At 35.4% G+C, this 22,007-nt stretch overlaps 1 protein-coding gene across 4 annotated transcripts in view; it reads left to right on the top strand.

The window, feature by feature from the left end:
* ODAD2 (outer dynein arm docking complex subunit 2) overlaps positions 1 to 22,007 on the top strand; it is an 89,760-nt gene that overhangs the window by 7,196 nt on the left and 60,557 nt on the right. For all 4 annotated transcript variants that reach the window (XM_072033726.1, XM_072033725.1, XM_072033724.1 and 1 more), the window contains exons 7-10: positions 752 to 868; positions 5,095 to 5,315; positions 6,909 to 7,031; positions 7,227 to 7,371. In XM_072033726.1, the coding sequence (XP_071889827.1) occupies positions 752 to 868; positions 5,095 to 5,315; positions 6,909 to 7,031; positions 7,227 to 7,371 (606 nt within the window). The remainder of the gene's footprint in view (positions 1 to 751; positions 869 to 5,094; positions 5,316 to 6,908; positions 7,032 to 7,226; positions 7,372 to 22,007) is intronic.

Below are 22,007 nucleotides of genomic sequence, written 5' to 3'. Positions count from 1 at the left end.
CTCTCTGGTCCCTCAGTGCTCTTGATCTGATGTGTGGCTAATATTGATGAGACGTGATATTGTCACTCATATGTATAGCTTGCATTTGTCTGTAAATCATAAGCAGTTCTTTCTCCTTTCAATAGAAACTTTTTAGAAACTTTTATTTCTTTTTATCTACTTTTCATTCTGGTTACCTCTTTCTTTACAGATGGGTTTTGTACAGGCATAATAGCCCCCGATACAGCTTAAGCATTAACCAAAACTTTGTAATATATTTTGAAGAGAGACTGATGTCCCTCGGGTATAACTTTACAAATTGCTTTTCCCTGAGAGTCTTTTTTTTTTTTTTTTTTTAAAGGGAAATTTTGATGTTTTTAATGGATAAAATTAGTAAAGCATAGGCTGAGTCAGGTCACGTTATTTTCTGATCCTTTTAGCCATCCACTGCAGTGCATTGGAAGCTCACATTTAGTTGATTGTTTGCCATGAGCCCTAAACCCTTTACAGTTGAACTGCCTACAGTGCAATGAATTTTAACTGAGAGTAGTTACTTGCAGAATTGTCTATAAGATCTTCGTTATTTGTTGGGATCTGTGGAGGTGATCCATGCACCTTCACTGACTTACTGAAGTCTGATGCTGATCATGAGGCTTCTGCACCTAATTGTTACAGTGTATGTCTGTGCTCTTTAGCAGTATTTTATGATACAGATTAAATTACCTGTGTAAGGTGATACTGTTACTAATTTTATGTTTATTCTTTTTTAAAGGGTGAGCTAAAGAGTAAAGGTGACATTGACTATGAAAGAAAAAGTGACATATATAAAGATATTGTTACATTTTTAAGGGAGAGATCACCTAGATTTGTAGAAAATATGGCTAAGCAGGTACGTATTTACTGAACTACGTGTATATTGTACTTTGTAATAATTGGTAAGAATTACGCTATAAACTTGTCTGAACATAATGTTCTTTATCAAAGTTAACTCTGATTAAATGCAGAATTTTAAAGACTGAAATGCCTTTATTTTACTTTGCATTTTTTCCAAGTTTCTACTAAATATATTGCTTTTGTAAATAGCTAGCTTATCATGTAAAAAGACAGTCTCTATTAAAGAAGTAGCAAACTTAAAAATATTTCTGTATTTACAGTACACTTTATTACTTACACTGCATTGTTTTTTCAAAATCATTTTCCCAAGAATGTGAAGTGTGTTTCATTTATTAGTTTTATTTAATTTTATCATTTAATATATCTCTGTTGGGAAAAGTTGCCTTGTCAAAGTGCTGTACAGCACCTGGAGAAGCAGTGTGCATAGCTTCAAGTCCATATTTAATCATTTCTCCTCAGCCCTTTCATCCTATTTTCTGTGATACAGTGTATGAGTTTCCCAGTTTGTCTTTTAAATTCTATCATTATAAGCCATGATTGAAACAAAATTCAGAAGAGTTTGTATGAAAGGCTACATGCAGGCTGTGCCACCGTATCTTACGTATCTGGACTGTCCTCAGTTGCATACTTCCTGAATTATTTCTCTCTCTGTGTCCCCATGTTTTAGTCTATCTGTTATCTGTCTGCAGGCATCACCCTTATTCTAATCACGGCTTGAGCTCAGACTATTTCTTATGCTTCTAAGAAGAATGTTGTAACCAACTTACTATTCTGATAATTGCAATGTAATTACAATTTTAAATGCAGTAGCTGCCAGTTTACGTTCAGGTAATTGCAGGATAGAAAGTACTGACATCACAGACATTATTTTATGGACTGTCTAAACCTTGTGTGAAATTACTTTGGGCTTCCCAATGAGTTAGCTCCACTGTTGTGAGATGGAACATACAAGTCTTACTAAGCAAAAATTGTTAACCCTTGCAAACATGTAATCCTGAAAAAAAATATACATTTGTGTTCAACAGTTCTATGATAAAAGCACAAAATGTGTGCTTAAAAGAAAGTCCCATGTTAAGAGTCCTAGTGTCTACTTAAAAAGCCTGGAGTTGCCTGGAACTCAGGAGTTATTTGTGGAGAGGGCCTGTACTACATGGCCTATTTCTCTGTAGCATAGCTGCAAACACATCTTCCCCCAGGAATTATCCTGATTGCCCGCTGCTGGAGCACAGACCTCTGTTGGAAAGTAATGACTCTGGAAGCCAAGTGCAACTGAATAATGGTTCAACTGAACCTAAGTTCAGCATGTTTTAGCAGAACATGTTTTGTCATCTGATGACCAAATAAATAAATAAATAAATAAAATAATAAAGGCACAAGCCACTGTCATATGTACATAAAAGTTTTCTAGAGGAAATAGGAAGCATAATACGAGCAAAGATAGAACACTTACATTGAACATGACACTTGATATGTACTATTAAAACTAGACTTCATAATACTTAATGTTATTAAAAAATGTTTAAATTTTGGAATCATGAATAGAGTTTTTTTCCCCATAATGTTTTGTGTTTGAAAGCAGATAACACGCTATTTTAGTAATCATTCTATCATACAGTATTATGTGTTTTGATCCAATATGTGAAGTCAGCTTCTAATTTTGCATAAAAAAATCTGCTTGTATTCTGGTATTATTCTTTATGGAGCACTGGAAATGTTAAAGGAGGAAAATATGATATCCTTATGGAAAAGGTCAACTTTTTATGACAATATTTTCCTGTGATCAAAACCACTTGAATTTTTATCTTCATTCTTTCTGACCCAAATATAAATAATAGCCCAATGTTTTTACAAGAATTGCCTGATTTAAATTTCAGAGCTAAGAGTTATGTATCCAGCTTACACAGTTGCTGTTGTTCCAGTCACTCAAAAATGCAAGGGCTTCTGGCATTTACTGCGAGTGCTAAACTAGGTAGAGTGAGGAGCATCATATTTTGTCTGCTACAACAGAATCACACAGTACCGCTACAATTTTAGTTGTTTCATCATTCCTGTCAAAAAACACTTTTTACAGACTTCTAGCATGCATATAACAGATTGATAACTTTGTGGTAAAATTCATTACAGGTTAAGTCTATCAGAAGTTTTGTTGTGGTTATTTATATTCAATTTTAATTGTTGTAAGGAGGAAATCATTAACAGGGAAATTTACATATGCTTAGGTTCCGACTTTGGGGGTTGTGGGACTGACATTTGCTTTTTTGAAATACAAAAGCTTGACGGTTTTGAAAGAACAGCATTTCATATTGCACACATAAATACATAGTAACAGTAATGGAATTAAATGTTCAGTTCTTCTGTTCAGAAGTGCAATGAGTTCTAAAATGCATTTTTATCCTATATGCAAATATTTCTTTAATGTTTTATCTACATACTGATTTACATTTCATAAATATGACAATATATGAATGTTTTAGATATAGTTACTGCTTTAATGTATTTTCAAAGTGGTTTGGCTTCATATGATGGTCATGGAAGCTAAAATAAGGTAGTATTTTAAATAAATATTAATAAATATTTAAAATATTAATAATTGTAAATATGAATATGGATGTTAAATAAAGCGTGTATCCTTCTTTACTGTTTTTCTGCCCTGCTTATAAATATAATGTAGCTATTCAAGAAATTCTTACATGCTAGATAAGAGTAAATAAATAGAATTTATCCCATTTTCCTTCAGTTGTCATATAGAATCATAGAACCATTTATTCTGTATTTCCTGTGTAAATTACTGAAGAATGTAAACTATACCATTTTAACAGTTTACACATATCATATCCTATTGCTTTTCTGATGATATAGTTCAGTACATTCTGCATTCTAAAGTTAAAATTTAAACAAGTTTAGACTGTAGAGCTGCGCTGCATTTTATTTAAAGGAAAATCAGCTCTACTCTAGAATTCTAAAAGGTACAGAAGTATTTTCAGGCTTCCCTGTATAAAATAAAATATGACTAGAAATAATTTTGATTGATTTTCTGAGGAGAGGAGAGCTTCAAAAAGTTTATTATGTATACATTTACTGCAAAGCCAATTAACTTTTATAATATCTCGTTTAAGCTAACATTTAGAAGTGCTGTGTTGGTATATAGCACTGTAGAAAACATGCTTTAAAAATGTGTTTAGCTGGTCTAGCAACAGCATCATTTCCCTCATGGTTTGACTATCATGGTAAGTTGTCTTGTTTAAAGTATGTTTTTAGAATGAGAGAATTAACAAGAATTAATTTACGATTGGGTGGTTGGGTCAGCAAGCCAGGAACAGCCGATTCTCATCAGAGACTAATCGAAGACAGACCATGCTGTGACAGTCTCCTTTAAAACTGCCTTGAATCAGATACATAAAGGAATGTCTTCACCTTTCTGGTAGTGACAGCTGCAATAATAATAAGTAACGATCATATGCTGTCTTTCCTGTGAAAATTGACTATGTTCCAATAGAAAATAACAGTTGACAAGAGTCCTTTCTGTTCTGGATATTTTTGATCAGCTATGGTACCAGACACAGACAGCTGAAGGATTCGTAGGTGCCACTCAGCTCCATTCTTGCATGTGACTTGTTCACCAATGTCTTGTCCTGAGAGACAGAAAATGAAAAAAATTAAATGGATTATATTTATATTCTGACTATAAAACTATTCTAAACTATATCAAATTAAATTACTTGGAACTGAAGTCTAGCAGTTTATCATAGCCTATCTTCAGTTTTATGTTCATTATTTTTTCTGTGGAATTTTTTTATAAATCCTTTATGCAGGGAAATAGTTTTTTTTTTTTTATATAAATGGTCCATTGAAAGCAGAATGACTTGAGTCTTAAAACTCATTTGGAATTAGGTTCTATAAAAGCGCTTGTATCACAAATTACTTAACACAGTAGAAATTGAGCGACACTCAATATTCAGGTATATTCAAGAAGTTCCAAATTTAGCTCATTCATTTATTTCAAAAACTTTAGTTTGCATACAGTAACAGATACTTTTCAGATTAATTTAACATTTAATTCTTTTAAAGGTAATCTTATTGTATGCCTATACTTTAATTCCACATTTAATAAATACATTTTTTAATCACTGCATCCTGGAATTTTGCTTGTAACTTATTGTTTTAATGTGTGTTATTCATACTGCAGTATGGCTGACAAACCCTGTCTCCTTCTTTTGTTAGGAATATACTTTTTTTAAAGAACCAACGTATGAGAAAAATTATCAGCATGTAGAAGCAGTTGATGCTAAGGTCTCTGGCCAATCCCAGAACCATTATGATCACACAGAAAAGAATATACATGAGAAAGTGAAAAGTTCCGTTGCAAAAAGCAAATCCATTGAAAAGAAGAAATTAGAACCATCTGTGAAGTGGAAGAATACTGGGCTTTCTGCTGCCCGCAGGTAAGTAGTTATCATCTTTGTAATTGAATTTTCAATAGATCTCTCTAACCTGTGCTAGTGATTGGACTGCCTGTTACAGTTTGCATTATTATCCCAAGTTAAGAGCAATAAAATGAAGTCTACTGCATGCAAATGTCTAAGGAAAGAGACCTGACTAGCAGAGGAATTTCTTACTGTTCTTTCCTATCATATAACAATTTTGATGATGTTACAACAAGACAAGGCAGGGAAATTTCTTGTAACCATCTGCATTGCTTGGTCCTTCAGGACTGTCATGTGATAGTTTTGCTGCAAAGTGCCCTTTAAAGCAAGAAAGAGTAGACTATATAATCTGAACAACACTTTCTAAGGGAGGCAGAGGACGTCCAGGATGGAAAAACAAGATGACTCTTAATTATAATAACAATTTTTAATGTTTCCAAATCATATGAGCTTTTTTTCTAACTCCTTTTAGCAAGTCTTCACTAATGGGGCTATCTCAAAGTTTGGATACCCAAAACAAAGTACATATTGGATACTCCATTTTAGGTTTCTCTTCTGAAATCAGAACCCTATTTCTGATTTCATAATTTCTTATTTTGTGTTAATAGATGAAATTGAATATCTAAATAAAAGGCTTTGATTGCCATCTCACAAAAATAAAAGAGGTCAATATCCTCTCAGGTCTGCCATTTTGACATGTTGACATGTTGCAAGAAATGTTTTATGAGGTTTTGGGTGTGTCCTACAGTCATCAGTTAAAAAAAAAAAAAAAAAAAAGTGGTTTGCCAGGAAAAAGAGCTTATTTTTTCCACAATCATTATTTCTAGATGTAGATCTACATCTAGATATAGTCTAGATGTAGTGAAATTGGGTGTAATCATACTTTCATAAACAAACCGTGAGCATTCTCCCTTATTGTTATGACTGGGATAGGATGACCAACCCAGGCTCAAAAGGACATTTTGTTTTCACTATATTATAAATTAGGAACAAAAAAAGTACCAGTGATTTTGCCCAGCTGGGCCTGGGTTTCCTCTTGGAATATGAGGGAAGGAAGATATATTGTATGCACTATGATCAGTAAGCAATATGATCGTTTTTCACAAAATGTGTGGCTAAGCTCTATTTTTTTTTGCCACAGGAGAGTAGAGGCTATTCAATTACGTGAGTTAAAAAAGCAACCAAGACAAAGTAATGGAAGAAATATCCATCCAAAACCGTTAACATAAGGAAGCTTAGGATTTCCCTGAACTAGAATTTGCTGAGGAATATTCTGGAAAAGTATTCCTCTGTCGTTCTCCTGCTGCTACCTAGATAGATGCTATTCATCATAGTTAAAGACAGTAACCTAGGATAGATGGTCTGGCTACATATACTTATTCTTTGGTCTTGTGTTGCATACAGGTCAGCATAATGCAGATTTTCTAATATTCCACTGTTTTCTTCAAGAAAAATTAGTTACTTAAGACACAGAACACTTTCTTTTTAATGAAGGTTATTGTCCAGGTTCATAAACTCATCCGATCTATGTGTCCAACCGTAACTTTTGGTTATATATATGTAAAATAATATTTATTCTTTTTTTTTTTTAAATAAAAATGAATATTTTAGTGCCAAAGCTGCAAAAAAAATAAATGAAGAACAACGGAGAAGTAGTAGTGTGTCTACAAAATTCAAAAAGAAAGCCAGTTGTATTTCTTCTGCATCTGTTAAAATGCAATCATCTTTGAAATGGTATGGCTTACTTATTTTTCTTCCTTCAATTTTTTATTTTCTGTATCCACTGTATTTATCACCATACTTAATGTTTGGTAATGATAATTACATTTTGCCAATGCCATTGTAATGCAGAGTTGTCATATCTATTTAAAATATGCTTGTTCATTTTACTGTATAGCTGGGTAGGTGATGGTCTTTTTTCGTTTTTAGGAAAGTATCAAGCAAGTCTGAAGAAGTTAGTGAAAGTTCCTCAGAGACTGAGGAAGATGAAGAACAGCCTGTACGTCATCAGGAAGGAAACACTGATTTGCCATCAGAATACTGGGGAATTCAGAAACTTGCAAAATATTTAAAGGTAGGTTAGAAGTGTTGTTTAAAAAAAAAAAAAAAAAAGCCACTTTTTCCCTTCTATATCTGAGGTCACCAGACCAGCTCCTCATCCTTTTTTTCCACCCTTCCTTCGTTTTTTTTTTTTTTTTTTTTTTTTTGTTGCCCTGCTATGTTGCATGTTCAGATCCTGGAGCTGTGTGTTTTCTTATCACCCACCCTTTCTCCTGCATTTTTGATCTGCTGTTTTTGGCTTATATAGACCCTTAGAGTAAGCCATCTGTTCAGTGTTATTTAATACTTAAGATGGTATAATTTCTTTATTAATTATTAGGTTTCTGTTTTGCTTTTTGAAACTTTCCAAGATATTTCTTTATGTGGATAATAACTTTCAAGAGTTTTTATTAAAACTGAATACTTGCCTAAAGTCTTTCATCAACTATGATTAACGCATAACTGGAGTAGTTCTAACATGGTCTTGTGTCTGGATAGTTTCTGTTGGTGGGCAAGAAAGTGTATGATAAACAGGCATCCTCTAAAACAAACAAACAAAAAGTCTTTTTACACAGACCTGTTGAAAATCTTTTGGAGCCTATAAATACATATGTTTAGACTTCGGTGTATGTCTGAAAAAAAAACACATCACAAAACAAAGGCCTCTCCACCATTCTGGAAGACTCTAAAACTAATCATGTTTTTGCCTCAGGAGAAATTCCTTAACAAGTTTGTACAGGAATTTAAGTAATGTAAGTTACTAATAAAAGCACTGTCTTATCTGTTTCTTGGAGTACAGCTACAGCGTATGCTCATCCGACAGATAAAAACGATGGGGCTGGCATTTAGTTCAACAGATATACTAGCAAGGAATAAGAACAGCTTTGGTTCCTTCCAGTCCTTTAACCATTGCAGAAAAGTAACTCGGTCATTTAATGCACTCTCACTACTTGTGCTGTGTTTGTCCATGTGGACCTATTCTATTTGCTGTAGGACCTATTCTATTTTCTGTAGCCAAAAAAGCACAGAAATGCATTGATAAATACAAGTCCCTACAATTCATTACACTTTATCATTTCTAGGTTGGAACTTTATATTCTTGTTACTGTGGCTATGCTAAAGTAACCCTTTGCAAGCTTAATCTGGTGTAACATTCAGCATTTAACTTGTTCAGCTATAGGCTTCTGGAGAGCATACTTGAAAATCCCTACTATTGATAAATTCACAAAAATCTTTTAATTGGCCCATCTGTGGATCACCATCTTTACCAAAGGCTTTAAGGCTCTTCTCTCCTGATAATATATTTCTCAAAGTCCCTCTCCTCTTTAGATTCTTCCTATAGGCATGTTTGGATTTTAGTATTGGATGTGATTCAGTATTAAAACATACCTACACTTGCATGAAACCATTTTGAATGAAGTGTGAGAATAGCAAATAGGAAAATATATTTTTCATGTTCCTCCATTTTAGAACTGAGTATATTTTCTTCAAGATGTCAACAGGCAAAATTGCTTAATGGCTTAGAACTAGAATTAGGAAGGGGAGTGCTGTTGATCATATTGTGAATACCTGGTAGGATGTATTTGTAATACGAAATTCTATCGTATGAAAAGCTTTGTTTTGAAAATTCACATGTATGCTTGTAGTCATGCACACCCCTGTCTTCCAATAGCTCTTCAAATTAGAAATAAATTAAACAAAGTACTTGAAAATAAAAATAATTTTCTGTCAATTTTTAGCTACGTAAAGCAAGAAATCCCTAGTGTCAGATAAAGCTGAAAAGAGATGCCTCTGTGCCATACCACAGACAGTGGTTGAAATGCTTTATTGATGGAGTGCTACTTCAGCTTGCACATGGAATTCATTTTAATTCAAGTATAAATACTGCATTTCTGGCTAGACTTAGGAGATTTTTTGGCATTCTTGTTGTTCATGTAGGCAAGTGTTCATGACACATGCAACATAAGAGAAAATAAATTTATGACTATGTTATTTAAGTATCTACAAGCATATTTATATAGAAACACATTTTGGAGGACTCGTGTGTTTTCAAACGTTGAATACATTGTTTGCACATCTTAAAAAAATCAAATAAAATGCCTTAAATAATAGATGTTGGATATACCAAGTTAGAAAATACAGTAATTCATAGGTGCAACAGTTTTTGAATGTCTGCTAAAGTAAACAGGATTCACAGTTCAGCAAGACTCTATAACAGATCAATTTGCAAACGCTAAACTTCCATAAAGCCTGAAAGATATGTAGGTTTTATACCACTCTTGGATCGCTGTCTTAAAGAGACAGTTGCTTCCTGTGTAAAGCAAACTTGCTGGGTCCTGTGATCTGTACCGGCAGATGGTACAGGTTTTGACATGGACAAAAATCCAATGCAGGGGAAATTCCCTTCTGACTTTTTGCCCTTCCCCGTTTCCCCTCCTTTTTGGGAAGGAGCAGCCATGCTGGAATTGCTCCACTGGGAAGCAGCTGCTTCTGTGGTCTGGCTCGTTGTCCTACCTTCAGGCTTCCCAGGGCTGTGAAACAGAAGATAGAACATGTGTGCTCCTGTGTGTCTCCCCATCGGCTTAAGAGTGGGCAGCAAGGAGAGACCAGTGAGCTTGGTGATGGCGTTGTGTTAGGCATCGTTTGGGGCTAGAGCAGATAAAATTGTGATGAGGCACTCTGCTGATGTTTATCCTGAGGGAATCTCACTGTTACAGCCTGGTTCAGATTTTACATTATTTATTGAAATAGTCTTTCTGAAGTGTGAGATTTCTGGGGAAAGGACTACATTTTACATGTGGAAATTTTTAATAATAGGTGAAGAGACTGTATTTTACAGTGGTCTTTTTGCTAGAAATGGGGATCACTGGGTAGCAGAGCAGAATCTTTGCAGCAGAGCTGGGGTTGTTCTCCACTGAGGAAAAAAGAGAGAGAAAAGTGGTGAGAGCTGGGCATCATGCTTTGTGCTGCCTGCTGTCGAGCACCGATTATTGCCAGTTTTAAGATAAAATTGAGATGTTGAGAGGTGAACTGGGGCTAGTGACTGTGCCAGGAATAACTCTAATCTCAGAATAAGTCTTTAATCCTTTAAGCCCTTGTGTCGCTCACTTTTGGTTCCCTGTAAGGGTGTGATTAACATGTACTCTTATACCAGGGTGCGCTCCAGACAGAGGTCTGCAGGACCATAGCAACTGCAGAATTCTTCCTTCAATTTCTTACTTGGAAAGTCATTCTATTTTTGGCTCTGTTTTAGGGGTACACCAGTGAAACCAGTCAAGTTTCATGCTTCCTGTAAAACACCCGCTGATTTTGTTTCTGTTTTAAATGATTCCAGTCTGAGCAAATCCTTTCCTAGAGCAGCATTGTCCCTTTTCTACTTCAGAATTGTAGGTGAACAAACCTGATGCCTCTCCCTAGCTGTTTGCATCTTGTGCCATGTCCGGGAGCTGGAGAAAGGCTGTGGTGTGCAGAGGAGCTAGGGAGAAGGAACCTCACATATGGCTTTGAACACCAGCTCCCAGGTGCAGATGTGCCCAGGTGCTGCGTGGAAGTGGGCGGTGGGAAGGTCCCCCCAAAAGTCCTCAATTTATTTTAGGCAACTTGCTCAGGGAAATGAAAGTCAAAGAGATCAGAGCCATGGGTCTAGTTCTTTTAGTGTGTTTAGTGTGTGTGTTGCAGTGAGAATTGGTTGGGCAAGAGCTACAGCCCATCGTCTCCTTCGCGGTGTCAGCAGAGCAGAGGCAGAAAGCTGTTCTGTGGCTGCTGTACCACAGACAGAATTTATTTCCCTTTCTCAGGGAGCTCAAATTTATCAGTCAGGGAAATGCAGCTGTGTGTTGGCTTGCAGGAAGGCACAGTGGTTCTCTGGCTGAGCTTTTTTTTTTTTTAGTACATGGAGGGCACTAGCGTTCTTGGGGAAGAAATGTACAGGTTAGGAATGCAGAAAGTCAAATAGACGGTGAAAATATGGAGGGAGGCTCTGCCAGGAGCTAAGATGAAGGATTTGGAATGAGGTGTTCACGTAGATATTGTTGATAAACAGTGTGGGAGGGTTTTCTTCCCCAGAAAAAGACAGAAAGGCATCTGGAGCTTGAAATTTAGGGGGCTGAGGCAAACCAGAGTGCAGGAAATCCATGTCTGCATGAAAGATAGAAGTGCGGACAACTAAAGTCGAAACTATTACAGGAACAGGGAGCCTATTTCATGACATTTGAAGACCACAGTCTTAAGTGGCAGAATTGTATATGTGAGGGAATTCTTTTGCAATCTTTACATGTGGTTTGCACTGTGGCATTTCGCTGCTCAGAGGGGAAGGAGGAGCAGCAGCAGTGATTCACGTACTTCCCTACTGTGCATTAGTATAAAGTCAATCACAATTTGACTCTAAGCTGAGCCTTGTCATATCCAAGGTCTAACATTTAGCTATCTGAAACTTCCTCATAAAATTTTGTGACAGAAAACATCCAGTCTTTCAAAAAGCAATCTTAGCCCTCCTGCAGTTCAGCAGGTGGTGTATACAGCAACTCTTTTATATGAACCAATTATAAATTTATGGCACTGGGGAAGACATTGATGTGACTAATATATTTTTTTTTCAAAACTTGTGTGAAATAGAGGATAGACACGGTATTTTTTTTAACTGTATAATGGAAAAGTATAGCTTTCTTAAGTTACAGTGGTGTTGGACATGTTCCATATTATTAAGATTACATTAGTTCTCATTATAAAATTTTAAATCAACTTCATAAACTATGCATGGATTAAGAAATCAATTTTGGGAGTAGTAGAATAGTGATTCTGTTTTATTTTCAAACACTGAACCTCAAAATAGACCTGAACATTTTAGCCTAAGGAACAAAATGTGTCTTCCAATACTAATTCATTTAAAGTGAAACTAATTAAAAGTTATTTGAAGTTGTATAAGACAAGAAAAAAATGGTATTAGTGTTACAGTGTACCCACTAAAGTATTAATTTCTTGCTTTACTTATTTTACATGTTGTAATAGTGCTTTAAAGCTTTCTAGTATTAGAAAAAGTCTAAAATCTGATGTTTTTTGATACCCCTGAATTATTTGCCTGGAGAGCAAGTATGATTTTTGATGAACTAACTGCCTTTCTTAATTTGGCTTCCATTTTATCAGGAAGATTTACTGATGGGTAGAACTTACAACCCTGGCTGAATACTTGGACAGTTAACATAAAAGTTATGAATTTGGCTAGATATGTAATCAACTTAGAAATTATTTTGTGTGCAATATTATCAAAGGAATTTATCAGTAATCTTGAAATCAGGTCCTAGATGTGCAATAGAATCAAATATTAGAACCTAATAGCAGTAGTAAAAATATCTGTGTAGGAAATATATTTCATATTGTATTATTTTTTCCATAACCTGTGGTTAAGAGTTAACTGTTTTTCCTTTATAATAATATATTAGCAAGGCTTACATGAAACTATATTTTAGCTACTAAATAGTAAATAAGTGTATATGAGGATATAGAAAATATTTTCATATATAAAATAAGTTTACCAGTGTAATGCATTTTTTCAGGACTGACCAAATTTGTGGATATTTTAGACTATCTTATTGGTAGAGAATCTAACAATAAACCTTTTATCTTCCCTTAAGAAAGTATATGTTGGGAGAATATGAAGGAGGTTATTCAACTGAACCAAAGGATCAAGATGAAAAAAAATAATTTTGCTGTAGTTTGGCAAAGGGGTAGACTGATATTCTTCAGAAAATACCAAATATATGAGCCATAATCATGTGCCACCTGCTAGTGTTTCTAGGCACATATTTGGCTAACCTGTCAGCCTTGGCAGGTAATCTTTTTATATCCCTCTCTTCTCAACTGTTCGTGAGCATCTCTTGTTCCCATTTTCTGGTATTAGCCAAGATTTTCTTTTAAATTTCTGAAAAGAACATGCTTGCTGAAAAAAGAATGGGATAAAAACATGGAAAAATTGCATTTTATAGTTAAGATACGTATTTTTTAACACTCTAGCCAGTGCTGATCTTGAAAAAGAAATCTTTTTTTATGATAAATTTACTGGGTAGGAAATATTGGCAAATGGAGAACTCTCAAATTATTATTATAATTGGCAACTCTGAAGAACTTGCATAGCTCTCTCCTCAAAATACTGTACAAACAATCATTCTTCATTATGAGACATATAAAATACATAACTGCCAGTTGATTTTTAACTGTAAACACCGATTCTGAGGAATTTCTGTGTAGTGGAGGTTAATTAATGTTCTAAGGATCACCCATTCCTAAGTGTTTTGTAGCTGATGAGATGAAAGGCAAGATAGACATAACGAAAATAAGCAGGAGGAAAAAAAAAAAAAGATTTCAACCGAAAACAAGAAAGGAGAGATGATCCATCAAAAATTCAGGGCAAAGGTAAAGAATGTAAAATAACTGAAGTATGATTCTTCCCTTTCTGTGGAATTGTATTCTATTGTAAAAGCAGGTATGTTATATAAATTAATGTGCTACTGCTTTAACACCATAACTACTATACCTGTAACATAATTGTAAATCACCACATCTGTCTCGGTCTGACTTAAGATTTTATAATCATGAAATAGATAATCAAATTGTTGTCTTATCTAAAGAACATGATTGTGTCTGAAAGCTACCAAGTGTTTTAAGAACAACATTCCACATTGGTCTTAAATGTTCCACATTGGATCTCAGCTCAATTTAATCACAGTTTTCTATATACAGTTATTACAGAAGCATGCCTGTGCTTCTGCCATGTCCTCATCTATATATATTTTTTCTATGCTCTTACTGACTTCAGTTTTTAATATATTTTAAAAAAAATTACTTCTCCAAAGAACTTTTTTTTTTTAATTTTCACAGACTATTGCTATCATTTTCTTCTTCTTTTTTTAACTGGTTTTGAATCATACTGTCTTTTCTGTTTGCTCAATGCTTATGAAACTTAAACAGCTTTGCTAGCTCTCAGTTGTCTATAAAGGCACAGGTCTTTCTTAATTCAACCTCATTAAATTTTCTTCAAGGGTTCACTGTAATAACGTTAAGGCTTTTATTCTCTGTTAGCCAAGTGCTATGCAACCTCAGAATTGCTCACACGGTCTGACACTATCACACACAACCTAGACTAGTGTATGTGTATTAGGTGCAGCATAGGTCATGTCTCCAAGTATGCAATCAGGATTTACAACTATCAGTGTTAAATTAAAAAACAAGACTGTTGTTTGTGTAGGCTGCTGCTTCTTTTAATTTAATACCAGACCTTTTTGTCTTTCCAGTTCAACCCTGCTAATTTGTATATGTTCTTTTAAAAAAATATAAGTGACCAAAAGTAGGGAGAGGTCTATGTCTTTGTTCTAGTATCAAGACATAGAAGTCAATACATAGATTAGATTAATCTCATCTATCTCTAAATATAAACAGAGTAGGCATTTGTAGCTGAGCTGGTCATTCAACACTACCTTTATGATCCATGGAAAAAATTAGGCATTTTAAGGATGTGATTCATCTGATATTTGAAATATCTAATTCAGAGTGAGATGGATCATGTTTTCAGCTTCACTGTTGACCTGATGTGAGTTAACAGGAATGTAGGATGGCTATAGATGACTCGATGTTAATTGTCAGGAATGTGGGATGTTTGTAGATTAGTGAGCTTAGTCAGATGACTTCCATCCCAACACTCTTTCGTGCATTTGAAGTCTTCAATAAGTGTAATAGGAAATAGTCTTTTGAATGTTTACTCGTATTACAAATTCTTTAGGTATTTGGCAATTTGGGGTTGTATGTTTTTTGGCCTTTTTGCTTCAGAGTACTTTTCCAAAGCTCAGCTTTTTTGTTAAAAGAAACAAATTGGCAGTTCTTAAATAGGGAAAATCAACTGACAAGCACCTGCTAGATAGCCATGGCCATAGCTTTGGCCTCACCAGTTTGGTGACTGTGCTTGAGCTTTGTTTACACGGACAGTATGTATGTGATCAGCATCTTACAGATTTGTCTTGCTACTGGTTCTTCCGAAGAGTTTGAGTAGATCAGACCTAATGGCTTTGCACAGCTTTTTACTTTCTCATCAGCAAATGCTGCACTGTCTTTGGAGTTCTTCCAGGAGTGGAATGCAAAGTATCCTGTCATTTTCAGGATGGTTCTTTTGATAGAGTGTTGGTGAGCAGAGGGAGAAACTATCAGGATTCTGGAGAAAAGCAAGAGTAAATAAACATCTGGAATGAATTTGCAAGAATTAGCTGTCCAAATAAAGCAATGTGGTGATTTTATGACACCTTCCTGAGACTGATGTTGAGTGAGCAATAGGAAAGTAAAAAAATCCCATAATTTCTACTCAGATGCATTCTGCCTTCTGATCACTAAAATATGTCTTTTCTTTGAGGAATTTTATGAATTTAAGTTATTGGCATACTGTTCTATGAGAGAAAGCACATTTAATCCTTTTACCCAAGAATCACTTTTAAGTTTATGTCTTGGCATTCTGATTTACCTTAGTCTATATTAGCCCAACTGGCTGTTCTCACTTAGCCATGCTGGCACATAATACCTCTGAGAGCCTGTTTGTTTTTCTTGCAAGCCAAACCTAGCCATATTTAGCAGTTCTGAAATCATTTTTTTTCCTGAAATCTTTTATTCAATTAGTATCTTTTGGCTTACTCAGCCTATTTGGTACCCTTAGCACTGTTCTTTCCTCTGTTTATCAGCTTCTTTTCAGTGTTTCCGAGTCTTCTTTCCATTTCTCTTCACTCCAAAGCAGCACAGATACATGCAAACAAGGTCTGCAAGAGGGACATTGTGTAGAAAGCATAAAGGGTGTTCTTACAAGATGGGAAAGAAGCACAGCTAAGGATAGCAGACCAAAGTGTTCGCTGTTCATGTCAAAGAGATGCTGCGAAGGCCATTGAAGCATTACGCCTGGGTAAGTTTATATCAAGAGCTTGGGAATCACGAGCATTGCTTATGGCTCCAGCCAGAGACTGAAGGTAGAAAGGGAGGAAAGAAGGTGGGTAAAGACCAATGACAGGGGAAGCCCGTACAAATAAATAAATAAATAAATGTTTGCATGTAACTGTGCTCAAATATGTAAATTTAAGGGAATTGCCTGCTTGGAAGAGGACAGTATAGTACTGTAGCAGTTTTAGGTTGGATAAAGTTATTCCTTAATGCTATGACCTTACTCCCTTAAACTTGGTAAAAGGACTCCTTGCTGGCCTTGTAGTTGTCAAGCCTGCAGGAAGCCTTGTTCAGAATATAGAGTACCCAGAAGAGTACCCAGATACTAGTTTACATTTAAACAACTCATGATGAAGTGTCTGAATGCAACTGTGTCGTCAGCCTGTGTAGGCACTATTGACTTATGTCAGTATAGGGTATTGAGGCTTACCAGCAATGCAGATATCCTACCAGCACTGATATCCTCTAGGTCTAAAGAGAACACAAATGCTGCAGACTTCTGTGTGGTGCACACTCATTGTATCCAATATTGATGTCCCAAATGGTTCTCCAAGTTTGATTACAAAGAGAGCAGTCTTTTTGTATACATAGTTACCCCCCCTTTAGAGTAGGCAGGAAGATGGAATATGAATATATTCTTTAATTTCACAATTGAAGATGTTTTGTCAAGTTGTGAATGGTATTATTCATGTTTCTGATGCTCATCAGGCAGGTCAAGTATGTGTTTGATGACATTGCATGTAGGTGGTGCCTGTAACTTCCCAAAACCAAGAGCCTTTCATTGAGAATTCTGAGGTAAATCCCTTGTTCAGGGACTGCATCCATGTTGGTGACAGTGACAGCTGAAGGCAGTGCACTGCTGAAGGGATGAGATGGTACCAAGACCAAGGAAGGTGACTTCTCTTACAGAGAACTGAGGAAGGTCATGGTTTGTGCATGAAGTCAAGCAATGTGCATATGCTGGAAGGACCTACCGAGAGGAAGTCTTCAATGGTTGTTGAGGCTGAGGTCTTTCATGTTGGTGTGTCATTGGGAGCTTATGGTTTGAGTTGGAGATGTTCTAAGATTTACTCCACAGATACAGTTACCTCAAGCTGCTTTGCCAGATAAAATGAAGTCTGAACTCTGGTATGGGTACCAAAGGTACTACAGGCAGCCTGTGGTAACTAAAACGTAAGCCAGAGCTAAAACTCAACATGACTTAGTGCTTACACGTTCTCTTGAATAGTTACATTTTGCAGTAGCAGTAGTTTAGATTAAATCTCAAATTAACATCTGTTGCAGTAATCTGATCTAGAAATCACAGTGGGATTGTGGGTTTATTGCCCACGTTATTTTTTTCCCCTCCAAATTTATCTAGGTTTGAAAAGACTGGTCCATTGTCTCCACAAGATTATCCAGATGCAACTGGGGAACAAATACACTGCTAAAATGAAAACTTCAGAAATGAGAAGAAGATAACCTTGCATTGTTAAGTTATTATATATTACCTTGGCCAGGTTTCCTGAGCTTTTGGGTCAGCATTTCACTTCTCTCCAACTGTTAGGATTGAGAAGTTACTGGGAAAAGCATTCTACTGTTCCTAGTCCAATGAAGTAAAAGTTCATATGTTTGCATGTGAACTGCATTGACTCTTAATCTACTCTATAATTGAATCCAATTGCTATGCATCAGAAAAGGAAAGCTAACAGAATGGATACATGTCTAGAGAGAGTTTTCAAGAGGGAATCAAGTTCTGGTTCAGTCAAAATAATAATAATAATAAACTTTTCCTTTTGTTTGAGAAGTCATTTCTTTTCACTGTCATAAAATATCGTGGCAAGTTTAACTCAGAGTCTGGGTCCTAACATATATGTCACTTCTGCCACTGTGACATAAAAGCAGGGTAAAGGAATTAATCTGCAACTAAAACCATGCGACTTCTGTGCACTAAAACTTGTAGTCCAATATAAACGTTTTGGATTTTGTGATTTTGTGCTGCCTGTGATTTTCCACTGGCTTTAGTTATACTAATCTGTATGGTTTACACGCTGCCAGGCTGTAGCCCAAGAACTCCAGAAGATTCAGGAAATGGGGCAGGGAATTATTCCATAACTCAGTTATACTTGTTCATAACTCATCTCTAACAAGTTGCAGCTTGTATGTTTTATAAACTAAAATGAAAAATTGGAACTAGTATTTAAACCAAAACAATACTCAGAGTGTTTAGAGGTTCACTAACAGAGAAAAATTGCCTTGCTGAAGCGTACTGAGCATATCACACTGCAATACTCAGTCTTCCATTAAGCATTATCGAAATGTATATAAGTTTTTGAGCTGTAAATTATAGAATGATCTGAGATTTGAGAGTCCAATTCAATACAAAATCACTGTCTTAAAGGTGTAAATGAAGAATTCTGTTTTATAGTTTACCACTTAAATTTTGACTTTATTGTTTTATGAAAGTGGCAGTTTGGGCTAGGATTCCACTTCAACAATGTTCTTGTTCTATGATTATTTTCATCCCATTAATGGATTTTAATTAAGTGATTTCTGATATCACAATAACAGTCCCAATAATTTGTTCTACTTTCTTTCGGATAACATAAAATTATTGGTTGTTTGGTATTTTCTAAAACTATATTGACTTACTACGTTCAGTTTTATTTTTTTCAAGTATATTGTAGTAAGCATTTAGATTATATATACTTAAAATCAAAACGAGAGTATTGTTTTACATAGGAATGACAAAACCACCCACCAACGGCAATTTTCATTCCTGTTTTTCAGTCATAGGCATATTATCACAGGCATGCACATTAAGGTATCCATCCAGTACTTTCCTGATACAGTAAACTTTTTTATTTTACAGTGAACTTTTACTGTGGCAAACTAAATTTCAGCCATAGGTCTAAAGAGAACAAAAAGACCCCTGGCATTGCCCTTGCAGTTTAAAACAGTATTTCCTTTTCTGGAAAAAAGAAATATATTAGGTTATATGTTATGTTATTACATATTATGTTATATTCAGTCATATTCACTATTAATCCACATACTAAATGAATAGATTAATTAAAAACCCACCTCCAAATAGGTACCATATTTATAGAGATGTTTGTGAGCCAAAAGTTGTGTAATTTTCATTTTATTTAATCTTGCTTTCTTTGAGGAAACTGAAATGCACTGCAACTTCATTGTAATATTTTTATTTTTCCATGCGTGTACATACATTTTCCTATGAATTGGACAATGCAGTTGGAATCAGTTTCTTTATAGTCTTGTTAGTACTTTTATTACTTGTACTCCAATAATGCCTTTTGATTTCAGTTGAAAGCAGGGAACAGAGATGCAGGGAGAAGGAACCTGGCCAGCAGCAGACAGGAATTCTGTCAAAGGACTCAGAAAGCTCACTGGCATCCTGAATCTAGGCATGGTGCAGTGCCTTTCTCATAAAACCAGCTTTTCCTTAGTCTCAGCTGTGACAATTCTAAATTCTGATACAGGTCCTTACTGTAGGGAGATGTATATAAAATGCTATCATATCTGTCAAAGTGGCACAGTTATGCCACAGATGATGTTGGAAGGTTCAAACAAAAGGAAGAGGACAATGCGTGCCATAATGTGGACTGAAGCAGATGACAATAATTGGGTTTGATGTTCCATAGGTCTCCTGTACAGCTCCTCTACTGTCTCAGCTGTCTGAAAAGCTAATGTTTCCGCCTGCTGGCAGAACATCTGCAAAAACTTTAATGATATTTAGCCTTTCCAGAGATGACTCCAGAGGAAATTTTATATCTTTCTTCTTTAGCCTTACTGAAATGAGATCATGGTTTCAAAATTTTAAGTTTTATATTGACTGAGAAAGGTTTTACTTAGGATGGGATATGTGATATTTAAATCTTAAGCCTGCATAGTTTGTTATCTGTTATCTGTATCTATTATCTCATTATTATGGATATTTTTTAAGAAAAAAAAAGAGAAGGAAATCAGACATTTTATATTTACAAAATTTCATGTTAATAAATATTCATTAAAAAATAAATAATAGAAAACAGGCCTAGGAAGATACTAACTCATTTTGCTTACTCACAAAACAAGATTAATTCCTTGTTTGTCAATTTTTACGTGTCTTTTTGACAAGTATTTCTGTAACTATTCTTTCATGCAATGGAGATTTCATAACTTTTGGAAGCAATATATTCCAAAATTCAGATCTTCTTACAATTTAAAAGATTTTTTTAGTTCCTAGCATAAATTGGGCCTGATACCATTTAACCCCCCTGCCTCTTGTCTTATCCACAATGGACTTGAAGAACAGATGATTGTATTTGTAGCTGTTCTCTGTGTGTCTTTCTGCCACTGCTGTTGTTGAGGAGCCACCAGAACTTGAGATCTTTGAGCGGTGTTCTGTAGACAAGCTGTATTTGAATGTGCTCCCACCAGAAGGTGTCAGGAGGTAACTGGATACTTCAAAAGCAGTGCCCAATATTCTCTGGGATCCTAAGGAACACATTCCAAAGGCATGAAGGTTTTGAAATGGAGAAAGATAGGATGCTAAATGAGCTAGTGAAAAGGGGACCTGGATGCAAACAAAAGTTTATGCATCTTGCATAAGCTTGCATCTTGTGCACTCAGCATGGAATAACTGATGCATGGTCATGTCTGGGGAAACATCAACAATATTATTTCTTTTATAGAACTGACTAAACCAAACATTGGTTAACTTTTTTTTTTTTAAGAGTTATGGAAATGAATATGAAGTCACTCCTGAAAATCAAAAATGGCAAAGAACGTGGAATAACAGGCCAGGCTCTCAAAGACAGATCTGAATTGCTTGGCAGGTTGTCTCCATTCACATTCCATGTGTTTCATGATGCCCCAGTGTGAAGTTAAGTTGGTGGTCGCACTGAATTCAGAACATGCCTGTACGGTCAGAGGCTGTCTTCAGGAAACATTTACTCTAGAAATTTCTCAAAAGTTAACATGAAAGCAACTAAGAGTTGCTCAGTACTTCTAGGGCAAAGACAGCGAGTGCCCTGTTTCATAAATGGGATCAGTGAGTAGGCTTAGGGAAGAAAGGTTACCTTGTTGTACACTGTTGGTAAGACTGATTTTGAACCAGCAAATCTTGTTCTGGTACCCACATTTTCAAAACATTGAAAAAAAAGTTATGAAGTCAGACAAGCTCATTATTTTAACACTAAAGGTAATTAGCCTTTAGATTTCCTGTTTCTTGATATCTTAAACCAAGACCAAAAGCATGCCCTAGGCAGATGGAAAGTATGTATTATGCAAATGTTGGTTATTTTGCATTACACTAAAATAAACAGATAAAACTTAATGACCTATTTTTAACAGGCAGTCAAACTAGTTGGGCTAATATACCTTTTGACATTAAATCTTGATTTACCTTTTTATTAATGAACAGATTATTTAGCAACTTCTGCATGACACCTCTGTAGCTTTCATCATTCCTGAAATGCCCTTTAAAGCATTTAAAGGGGAAAGAATATAAAGGTGGGCTCCACACCCTGTCCTACCGTAATGGCGAAGTTTCATGGGGAAGTTCTCATACTGGTCTTTTCCTAATCTTTCACCCACCCAGCACAGAAAGTGAGATCAAACTCATAGATACCAAATGTGTATAAAATCTAATCATTGTCTAATAAAGCTGGCATTGTATACATATATTTTTATATCTTTATAGTTCTGTAATTCTCATCCATG

Source organism: Anas platyrhynchos, chromosome 2 (assembly GCF_047663525.1).
Source record: "Anas platyrhynchos isolate ZD024472 breed Pekin duck chromosome 2, IASCAAS_PekinDuck_T2T, whole genome shotgun sequence".
Lineage (NCBI taxonomy): Eukaryota > Metazoa > Chordata > Aves > Anseriformes > Anatidae > Anas > Anas platyrhynchos.
The sequence above is the reverse complement of the archived record's forward strand: the minus strand, read 5'-3'. Positions and strand labels throughout refer to the sequence as shown.